This window comes from Trachurus trachurus, assembly GCF_905171665.1.
Source record: "Trachurus trachurus genome assembly, chromosome: 13".
Taxonomy (NCBI): domain Eukaryota; kingdom Metazoa; phylum Chordata; class Actinopteri; order Carangiformes; family Carangidae; genus Trachurus; species Trachurus trachurus.
This window is the reverse complement of record NC_139892.1, coordinates 12,773,077-12,785,097: the sequence shown is the minus strand read 5'-3', so window position 1 is coordinate 12,785,097 and position 12,021 is coordinate 12,773,077. Positions and strand designations below refer to the sequence as shown.

Below are 12,021 nucleotides of genomic sequence, written 5' to 3'. Positions count from 1 at the left end.
CGTGTTACGGTGTGTGTATTGTGTGTAGTCGTATCTGTCATAAACAAGAGATTAACTTTACTGTTTACGGGGTGCGTTTGTGTCGCGGAGCCGCGGTGCCACCGAGACGAGAGGAGAGCTGTGACACCGGGTCAGAGGCTCTGATGCAGGTCTGGTTTCCAGCCACGATGTGGAAGGAGCCTCCACTCTCCTTGTAACAAGTTACAAGTCATTTATCTAACATCGCTATTTGTCCGAAGCTGTTTAATGACGGTAAAAATGAAACACAATGTAAATATCCTGCATAGTTTCTCTTTTCTGTGCTGCGCTGATCAGAGCGCCGTCCCTAGCAACGGTCTGTTATACTTGACGACGGTCATTATTCAGAAATAACGGACCGCAGAACGCAGCGCTGGACCAATCAGAGAGCAGCATTCAATAGAGCCGTGTAATAATATGCTATAATATATACAGTATACACTTTAATAAAATGACATCCAGGAATGGGCAATTCTGCATAATGAGCAGATGATACCACTGTATTTATTTTTTCTATGTCAGTCTGCATTGTGTTGTTACAACTGAGTAACACTAAGCATTAATACACAATACACGTGGACCTAAATTTTCCAGCCAGTACAGAGGGGAATTGAGTCTTTATTGCCATTAGTGCATCTCCATGGCAACCTGGAGACATCCAGGAGGAGAGCAGAGCCACAGGGGTCAGCCGGCGTTTCGCTTTGCAGACGGTGGGTGATCGGCCTCAGCCTGGTCGTGCTGTCACACTCACCTGTGTTCAAGTGGCTCTGAGTGACACAGTGTTGTTATGAGTGAACAACAAGCAGCTGGTCCAGATTACACTGTCATCTGCATCGCCACCAGCATGTGGTATTTCCTCTTTGTCATCACAGGCATCGTGTTTTAAATGCAGAAAATTCACAATTTATAATTTTTTTCTATGTGTACAGTCACACCATCTTCTGACAGAGTAAAATATGGATACATATATATGTGTGATATATTTGAATACAACAGTGGGAGCTGGAGGTTGTCGTCTTCTTTATTCACTCTGTACAGTAGAGTCGACTGGATTTGAAAAGCCCAGTCCTTTTAATGTTTGCACTCTACAAAAACACTAACACATTTTTATGGCCATTGTTGAGTACTGTTATGATCTGCTGATCTACAGAGGTTGGATCTTTCTGTCTTTTTCTGTATTTGCTATATTATCTACTAATATTTTCTACAGTGATAACTATAAGAGAGTGACAAATAGACTAATAAAAGACCTTTTTTCTATCGAACAGTGCACCATTAAACAGCTACAACCACTATATGCATATAATATGTTGATAGCTTTTATTGTAGCAGCACATCAGGACTTTATAGTTTGCCAGATGAGATTTTTTTTAATCAGATGTATTGTTACACATCTGTACGACTTAGTTAACGTCGTTGTGACACACTGTGAGGATGAGCTACTGTCCTGTGGGCGCGAACATCTGTGAACAGCTGCTGCTCTCAGTTTCTGTGGAGTTTATGGGCAAACTGTAAATTTACAGCTGGATCAAACTCCATTGTTCTCAGCTCAGTGTGGTTTTAGACGTTCTGTCCCACAGCGTCACTTGGGGGGTGCAAACACACACTTGCTGCCGAGTTCATGGCCTCTGTAATAAAGTTAAGCTCATGTTATGAGTTCCTAGATCCTTTAAATCTTTCTGGCTCTTATGAACGTTGTAGAGAAAGAGAGGGAACAAGAGAGGAAGGAGGAGAGAGAGAGAGAGACAGACAGACAGTACAAGAGAAGCGTAAAGAATTATTACAATGACTGTCTCATTGTCCCACAAGGCTTATTTAGTCTATTCAACTGGTTGTGCGTCTGTTACACTCTGTGATGTTCAGCACTGAGTCTGTGTCACAGTAGGTGTGTGTGTGTGTGTGTGTGAACACCTACGCACATACTATATGTGTGTGTGTGTGTGCAGTGCGGGGTGTGAAAACGGCGGCAGTGTAAGGTTACAGAAGGAGATCCATTACTTCACCATGGCAGCCGGCCTTAATTACAGCTAACTATAGACGGAGCAGAGGGAGCGAGAAGAGATGGAGAGAATGGGAGAGAGAGAGAGAGAGAGAGAGAGAGAGAGAGAGAGAGAGAGAGAGAGAGAGAGAGAGAGAGAGAGAGAGAGAGAGAGAGAGAGAGAGAGAGAGAGAGAGAGAGAGAGAGAGAGAGAGAGCAATGAGTGTAATTAAAAAGTCTATTTGAAACCGTGAGATTATTACATCGATGAGGTTTGTGCAATGGCTTGTACAATACTCTAATTCCTGCTTCTTATTGTCTGCATGCAAACACTGGATGTAAATGGTCTTCACACATTCATACACTGGTGTTGCATCATGGGAGGTAATTTGGGGTTAAATGCCGACTGGAAGAAGACCGGGATTGAACCATCGGCTTCTCTTCTTCAAGTGATTTCAATATTTAATCAACTTTTACAACAGTTACTGATTCCTTTTTCCTATTCCTATTCCTATTACTTTTAATTTCTTCATTTACATCCTAATTGCACATTTTCACCTTTTATATTAACTACACCCTATAAGCATTAGTAAAGCATTATCTAATACTTAAAGCAGAAGTGAGTGATCCGGTCGTTTTCGCTAATGCTGCGTTCCAGGCAGGCTTTTGAAATCGTAAATTACAGCTTCAAGTCACAACTTACGACTTTGTAGCGTTCCAGGCAACCCACTCGTGTTTTTCCGACCTGTTTTACCGGTGAAAGTCACTATAACGGCCACTCGTAACTTCCGACCGGTGAACTCGTACCAGATCGAACTGGTACCACTTCACGGTCGGAAAAATACGAGTTTCCTTGAACGCACCATAACAGTCCTCGTCGCTACGTCACCACATTCACGGCGTTCCTTGGCTGCACACACAGCCCTGCATGCCGTTCTCTCTCCTCATTGGATAAAAACTGTAGGATACGATAAATGTTTTCTCTTCGGCTCAGAGCAGAGCAGAGGGACTGACAGACCCGTGTTTCAGACCAAACACTCTATGTAAGTGATTGCTGTCGGAAGATATAACTATTTAAGACTTATATTAACACAAATATATCACTCACTTCTGCTTTAATTTATAATTTATAGAGTTATTCCTACATTTACACTAATAAGTATGTAATCTATAGGCTCATCTATACACATTTATTGATTGTATTTTTATACTTGATAAATTATATTTATCATCAATAAATTATGAAGTATTATATCATTACAAACCAGTTATTTAGGAGATTTCAGTGGTTTATGATGATTTATAGTGTCAGTAAATGGACATTTAATGCACTTTGCATGCACTAATACACAGTTGCCCATAAAGTTGGTATAAAATATTTTAAACTCTTCTCATAAAATGATTGTGAAAATGTGATTTATTCTTGATAGATAAAGTGTATATCTATCTCAAAACTCTATAGATCAATCTCTTCCAAACATATCACAGTGGAAACCAAACCACAATTAAACTATATAATAGGAATAAAAAAAAGAGGCATGTGTCTTTAAACATAATTAACTTTATGGTCAACCATAGTTAGTGAGTTCGTTAATAAATGTTTATCAATACTGTAATTCAGGATTATGTAGTTGAGTCCTTTACCAACAGTTTTAACTTCTGCATGGATGCAACTACAGTAGATTTTACTTCTACTTCAGTTGATGAATGTTTTTTCACACCTGTTTGGTTTAGTTCAGGTTAACCACGCTGGAGAATGGTCTGTTTTCACCCATTAATATTCTGCTACAGTGTGTTCTGTACAGTTTCCTCCTGTCTGGATCTTATCAGTTTTGTGACCACTGTTTCCAGTCAGTCCTGTTGTGTGTTTGTATTTACAGCTCTTTTTTTGTTTGAGTTTATTGGAAATGACCAGAACTGTGGGTGTGGATCAAATGTACAGGTGTGACAACAACTTGCATAGCCACAGGGTCAAGAACCATCCATAGCAACAATATTTGCTACTATAATAACATGAATGTGGGACATATAGCTCTTTATATTACCTTGACCTCAACAACTAATCTACTCGTCCTTTTTTTTACAAACGAGAGGAAGAAACCGAGACAACACGAGGATGAGAAAGCTGCTACAAAAGCTGCAGAGTACAAAACAGCCTGTTCTTTTTTTCACGGCCAGCGAAGCTGGAAATAGAAACGTGGCGTGAAGTGTCGTGTCACGGCGTGGGCTTGGAGAATAATAGCACGGGCGGCTGTTTTGGTGTGTGATTTGGCATTTAGACGAGCAATACTGATCATGCATTAAACAGTGGTGGTGTCAGCCTCTAGTGTCAAGGGTATAGATATTGATCACATATTTGCTGTAGAATTGATCAATATTACACTGACAGACTGGTGTGGAGCTGAAGTTTAAAGAGTTTTAATGAGCAACTTAATGTTATATACAGTATGACGAATCCAGACAAATTGTCTTGTATCATATCTGTTGAACCCTCTGCTTTAAGTTAAGCACACACACCTGACAATAGTGCTCACACATTGTCAGTCGTGACATTTCCCTTTTTGTTTGTCTTTCCTAATTAGCAGTCTCTTCCGCTCGCCCTGGCGCAGTGTCGGCCAATCGGCAGAGACCGCTCATTACCCAGGGTTCATTTCAGGGTCTTTGTCAAATGAAGAGTGAAAGTGACAGCTCAATCTAACCTCAGTAATAAGCCTTGCATGGCCGCCTCCTCACTGCTGGTGGAGAGATTCAACTTGGCTATCATCTAGGGGCACACAAGATGGCACTTTGAAGCTAATTGAAATGCCACCCTGTTCTTTCTTTTTTATGTCTTCTCTTTCTTTATCTTCCTCTTTTTTCTTTTTTTTTCTTTTCTATTTCTTAGTTCTGGATGTCTGCCCTGGCCACCACCATCCCAGTGCCCTGTGGAGCCTTCATGCCAGTGTTTGTTATTGGTAAGAAGCAAATAGCTGTGTGTGTGTGTGTGTGGGTAGATATGTGTTTGGTAAAAATGTGTGATTTACAAACAAGTGGGAAAAGTTTTCTTTAATATTCATCAGTGATACTGTTAATTAAATTTAAAACTTTGAATCTTTGAAAAATAAGGGAATAATTTGACATTTATTGACACTTATTATGAAGCTACAGTCAATTGGCAGGAACAAACAGACTCCAGAAGATTTGCAGCACCTCTTCTGGCAATGCCTTCACCTGCAGACGTTTTTGCAAAAGATCACTACTTTTCTCTGTCAACACATTGAAAAAAACGTTGTTATCAAATTATCAAAATGTATTGTATGTTTTTTTTTCAATCATCCCCCAATTACATCAATATTATATAATGAACTTATTATTTTTAGCCAAGGCTCATATTCATAACCGTAATCAAACGCCATGTTTTTGCTGTTTTGAAAAGGAAATCAAACAATACATAAACACAATTAGTCAATCTGAAAACAAGAAAGCCATAAAGACTCTGGAATTATGTTCTTTGTTTCAAGTCGACTCAGTGTGTTTACAGGTAGAATGAACAATAGCCAGATTTTCTCTTACTGCTACAAAAACGTCGTGCCTCTGAGTGGATAGTCCTTTGTTGATAAAACAAACGGGAGCTTCAGACTAAAACACTGAAAAAAAAATTTTTTGTGAGTAATAGAGGGGCCTTCAGCTATCAAGTTTTTCTTTGTCTTTTCTTAAAGGGACAGTTCAACATTTTGGCCCACTGCCATAATCCCTAAAGCCCAGTCAGCACAAGCTAGTTTAGTAACAAACCTACTCCTAAAACTATAGGGATTATGGCAATGGGCCAATTTGCCAAAATGTTGAACTATCCCTTTAAGAAAAAAAACTTAATTGTAACTCTGTTGTATCATAAATGAGCTAGCATTAGCATTAGCAGCTGCAGCTACCAGTCTCAAGGAAACACTGTGAGTTTAGCATCACACTTTTTACTAAGAGCAGTGGGAAGTAACACCAATGTTATCTCATGTCTTAATTACACTTAATGTGTTTTTCTCCTCGTGTTTGTGTGTTTGTGCTTTTTTAGGGGCAGCTTTTGGTCGTCTGGTTGGAGAAAGCATGGCAGCCTGGTTCCCAGATGGCATTAACACAGATGGCACCATCTACCCAATAGTGCCAGGAGGCTACGCTGTCGTGGGTAAGTTAAAGAGACAATCATCCAGCCTCTGTGCTCTAATACCTTCCTCTTTTTTTTTTACCCCCTCCGTCTTCTACTTATTTCTTGAAAGCCGTTTTTATTGTCAGACTCGGATCATTAAAATTTAAGGGCTTTGGCACTTGCCATTTTTGTATTAACTGCGAAAATGTTTCCCATTCATAAGCAGCTCGGTTAAGTGATTCAGTCTGTTCGAGATGGAAGCTGCACATTTCTCTCTCTTATTTTTTAACTTCTCATTAGGTTTCTGTGCAGAATCTGTGCGGCCACTTTTACCTTTCTCTCCACCACTCACAGAAAATGAATAAATGTGAAAGGCTATTTTCCTATAGCTCAAGTTACGGCTCCAAGCTAAGACTGTAAATGGACCCAGATTAAAGGAGACATTGAATATGATCAGACTCTCTCACTCCAGACAGACTCAAACTTCATTTACTAGATCACCAGATCAGACTTGACAAAAAAATTCCCCTGCAGAAATATTTGACAAAAGCTTGATAGTAACCTCAAACATCTCTGGAGACATTGTGTTATCTGGCAAAGATATACAGTATTAGTTTAAGTGAGGAGACTCAAAAGATGGACATAAACAAAATCAGTTCAATAATTAAAACAGATACAATATAGAAGCACTTTATTAGCAACCCAATATTAATTCTGAGTGGGACTCCCTTTGCTCTGGAAATAATAATAACGCACACTTATGCTGTGAACACAACACAAAAGTGTTCACACCTAACGCTGGTGTTCCCTGAACTCACAGCCATTCTCATAAAATAACGTTTTCCCTGTGACACGGAGCATTATCCTGTTGGAAGCAGCCATTATAAGATGTTAAACACATGGTAAACATTAAAACATTGGACACACCATTGGACCGGACTGTTGACACAAGGCAGGTTGGGTCCATGAATCCACAGTGTTGAAGCCAGAATCTGTCCTGACCATCTGTGAGCCTCAGCAGAAACCCGGTCACATTTTATCCCCATTCTGTCGTTTGATGTGAACATTAGCTGAAGCTCCTGACCTGTATCTGCAGGATCATGATTGGCTGATTGGGTAATTGCACAGACACGCATGTGAACAGTTGTCTGTAACACAAATTATAAGAAGAGCTGACTTTCTGTTCCCTGATCTCACCACACAACTCTAAGATGTGTGATTCTTGTTATGCGTAGGTGTTTTTTACGAGACATTGTCCCTTGGTAGCCGAGCCAGGGAGCTAAGTTAGTATTCAGATGTCACCACCTGCTTAAATAATAGTAATAAAAATAATAGTTTTATTTATACAGCACTTTAAAGGCACTCAGAGATGTTCTACATGGATAAATGATGAGCAAAAAGAAGTTATACAGAAGCAGGCAGCAGCAGGAGAAGGGGCAGTAGTAAAAGCACAGTAGAGGAGTAAGAGATAAAACATACTCTCTTATAAAAGCATCGATGACAGAGCGGGTTGTTAAAAGTTAAAAGCAGCTTTAAACCGGTGAGTTTAGAGTGTCAGTGTTGCTGAGGAAGCCAGCAGAGCATTTAACGTCCATGAGGAAACAGTTTCACAGCGTTGGGACAGAGATGAACAAAGTTTTGTCAGGCTCAGTATTTAGACCACGTTTCAGTCCTGTTTGATTTGTTTTAATATGTAAAAGTGCAGCTGCAATTCCCTCAGGAAAGAAACAGCACATAAACGGTTCCGATTATACCCCATGAAATGCAGATAAGGATTTAACAGGGAGCCAACTGCAGGAAAAGTCAAGCTTTTATTAACAGTTTAACAGTAGAAGCTATGAAATGTGAGTACAACACTAACTTTATCTCCCGCACTCTGTGGGAGTTTAAAACAGCTTGTCTTCGATATAATTGGAGAACTAGAAAAAAATATATAGTGTGGAATAATGAGCAGAAAATAACAAAGGAAAGACAAAAAGATAACAAGATATTTAATTGTATCATCGGTCATCGGATCCCATCAAATTACATGTCATTTGTCTTTCTTACATTTTGGGATAAAATAAAAATCGAGCACATAATGTCACTGGTACTGGAACATGCACATGTTAATTTTCGGTATATAAGCTTCATAAGGTATAAAGGTAGATGTTTGTGTTAAAGCTCCACACAGTATAAAGGTAGATGTTTGTATTAAAGCTCCTTCAAAATAAAGGTAGATGTTTGTATTAAAGCTCCGGGTAGATGTTTGTGTTAAAGCTCCATACAGTATAAAGGTAGATGTTTGTATTAAAGCTCCATACAGTATAAAGGTAGATGTTTGTGTTAAAGCTCCATACAGTATAAAGGTAGATGTTTGTGTTAAAGCTCCATACAGTATAAAGGTAGATGTCCATGTGTAGTGTGATTATAAAGCAGCTCTAGGTTCTATATTAATACTGTGAAAGTATCAAAGCCTCAGTCCACAGAGAAATGCATACAGCCTGTATTCAGAAACTGAGCCTTAAAACCAGCCGTCAGAACTTCCTGTCACTTTGTGATGTCACAACAAAGCAGTCACCCAAAGCCCCGCCCCCTCACCACCTGGACCCACCAGCCATCCAACACTTGTAGGATTTGGTTTCTCTGAGTGTTTTTTTTCTGAAATCTGCTCTGTTTTTACTAGATCACTTTAAAAAAACAATCAGCCAATCAAAAAGAAGCTCAGAGCTGCCTCCTCTCTTCTGATTGGCTGACAGCAACCTGTTGTTACTAGAACTCCAGAGAGAAGCTGAGTGAAGATGGAAAGCTACACTGAGATGGTTTTTCGTTCTTAAAACCACAAATATGTTCTTATGTAAACACAAGATAGGTGTGATATATGAAGCTTTAAAAACTGATAAAGTTATCATTATTCTTAAAGGGACAACGAGGAGTTTCTATTCGGTTATAAAAAAGTCTCACGTTAATGTGGATGAATCTCCGCTACCCACACTTGTTAATGGCTCCATTTTCGATAAATATATCGTTCTGTCTCTATCGTTATTTTGTTATTATTAGTGGTGGTGGAAATGCTGGTCGAGCCGACCAGCGTTTCCTTAATGAGAATAACGCAGCTGAATCGCCGTTTATGGTCGGAACTACGACGGTAACTGAACCTCTTTGAACCTCTGACGTTAATTATTGATGAATGAAAACATGAGTCCGTCTTGCGCCGGTCAAAGAATTTTACGGTGCGCGCAGAGGCTCATAAATGTAGTGTGAAAACGCTTTGCTTTTCCAAAACTCCTCGTTGTCCCTTTAAAACAGTAAAGACTTAACAATGTGATGTTTTAAGCAGAAAACTCCTTCATTTATCTGTAGCTTGCGGACACCAGCTGTCCCCTCCATAACCACAACATTTCCATCCTTCCTGAAGTCGTGTGTCTAATGAGATGCAGTGTTGTGATTCCCCCTCCGCTGTGCTACTTGTTGACAGCCGCGATGATTATGCCACCGTCTTGAGTTGGCGACGGCTGTTTTTCTATTTTCTTTTTGCTGCTGATGTTGTTGTGCAGCTGATGACTCAGTCCTTTACAGGCCTGACAGTCTGATGAGCCTCTTTCAACTCACAGCGGAGCTCGCTTTAAGGACTAAATGTTAGGCCGGGCAGAGGGAGCAGCAGCATTTATCTGAGGAGGCTCGGAGACACACACACAGGCTTAATTAACTTAGGAGACAGAGCAGTGAAACCTGCCTTTGTGCGCTCTCTCATCCACCATCTGTTTCTCCCTGCTCCCTTCTCGCTTTTCACTTCAGTTTAATGCTTTTATTCTTTTTACTATTTTTTACCCCAGTGTTCATCTCATTCCTTGGATTGGATTCATCCATTTTCTCTGCAGAGCAACGACGCCTCACGTCGGCCTAGGCTGCTCCGTCTGCTCTTTTATTGCTCTTTTTTTTCTTTGCAACACTTTATTGAGGAAAACGAAAGGGGAAAAAAAAGATTTGAAAATATTGAGGCTCCAATTTTGTATTGAATTAGTGGAATAAGTTTATCTTTGCTGTCGGAGTATATGAGAATAAAAAAATATGAATCTAGTTTGCTGGACGGGGAGTAAACTGAGGAGAGGAGAGTCAAGGAAATTTAAAACGGGATGATAACTTTGATAACTTGAAGTGGGGTTTTATTGATTGGATCAATAAAGCTGGATGTACACTATATTGTATGATCTGAACCATGAATGTTCCAATATTGGAGAGATTGTTACAAATATGGATTTCCTGTACTCTTGCATGTTGGTAGGTGTAAAACTCAATACTATTTACCACATGCACTGTGCATGTGGAAATATGGAGCAAAGTGCAAACCATTACCATGATTAAGGTAAAAAAAAAAAATTAATCTTTTTATACATTTTTGGTGCAGTAAAGGTACAAATAATTGTCCAAGATGTTTATTAATCTATCAGTAATTCATTTATTTCTATGGTTCATCTTAAAATAACCTTATTTTATGCTGTAGGAGGTGGAGTAAAGCCCATTCTCAACTGCTTTAGACCTATAGAGAGTTTCATATATGATAAAATACTGTTTTATATGAGCTAATCAAAGGTTTATAATGTAAATATTTATCTTAAAGGAGCCATAAAGGGTTCGTTAGGGTCCATGTGAGGTGGTGTGAATGTAAGACTGTGTAGACACCAAATACTCACATTACGTTCTGCAAGAAGACAATAAAGTAATATACTAAGTGATATAATAACAAGTATATGACATAATAACAACTACACATTTGTTAGGGACTTTTTCATGAGGCATTAAAGTAACTGTCAAATAAATGTGTTGGAGGAAAACCAAAAGCGCTTTGGTCTGAGGTTGTTTGCATAAGAATATTTATTGTACCTTTATAACAGGACCTGAATAATAAAAGTCTTTATTCACTTAACATCACAAACAGTCCTCAGTTATTGGCCATTGGGTAGTAAATATTATTTTTTTTATTGTTGTATTGCACTTGAAAGATTGATTAATATTAGTCAATACTGAACTCTCTCTCATTTAGATGGATGATGCCCTTGAAACCACATTAACTACCCCTCACTACCTCACTCTCCTCTCTCACCCTGAAAGGTGCGGCGGCCTTGTCGGGAGCGGTCACCCACACGGTTTCCACGGCCGTCATCGTGTTCGAGCTGACGGGTCAGATCTCCCACATCCTGCCGGTGATGATAGCAGTGATCCTGGCCAACGCCGTGGCCCAGTCCCTGCAGCCGTCGCTCTACGACTCCATCATCAGGATCAAGAAGCTGCCCTACCTCCCAGAGCTCGGCTGGGGACACCACGAGTACGTAACCCCCAATACTCATTATTGATTAACAAAATCACACGCTACAGGATTATAGCATGTGTACCTAACACACAACAATGCTGATTTAAGATTTTTCAAGAAAAATTGTCATTTTGAAAGTTACTGATACTGGTACAGAACACTAGCTTATGTTGACATGCTTAAGTTTAGGTTTTACCTGTATTATATTTAAGTTTGTGTCTAGATAATGTTAGCAAGTTTAGAAGTATCCAACCTTTAGCATGTTAGCATACTGTACTGTAGTGAGTATGGAAACATGCATTCCTGTTTGAGTTTAACTATTTTCTAGGGAAAGTTTTGCCAAAACTTAAGCATAACTTAAAGAATGAATCTTCAAGACACTATTATAGCGATTTACATTCATACAACATTTTTTTTAAATGAAAGTTGAGCTAAACTTTGAGAAGGAGTTCCCTAAAAAATGTTTCTTTTATATCATCTGTATTTTAAAAAATTAACAGCATTAACAGATCAAAGATGAAAAAGAATGGGATCTTTTGGAAATGATTTATTGACAGAAAAGAGAAAAATCAAGAAGTATTTTTGTATTTACCATCTAATATCAACATGTTTATATTC

At 39.1% G+C, this 12,021-nt stretch overlaps 1 protein-coding gene across 1 annotated transcript in view; it reads left to right on the top strand.

The window, feature by feature from the left end:
- Positions 1-12,021, top strand: part of LOC310996423 (chloride channel protein 2-like) — a 165,392-nt gene that overhangs the window by 113,179 nt on the left and 40,192 nt on the right. The window contains exons 13-15 of the mRNA XM_083985815.1: positions 4,881-4,950; positions 6,042-6,152; positions 11,205-11,418. Coding sequence (XP_083841941.1) covers positions 4,881-4,950; positions 6,042-6,152; positions 11,205-11,418 — 395 coding nt within the window. The remainder of the gene's footprint in view (positions 1-4,880; positions 4,951-6,041; positions 6,153-11,204; positions 11,419-12,021) is intronic.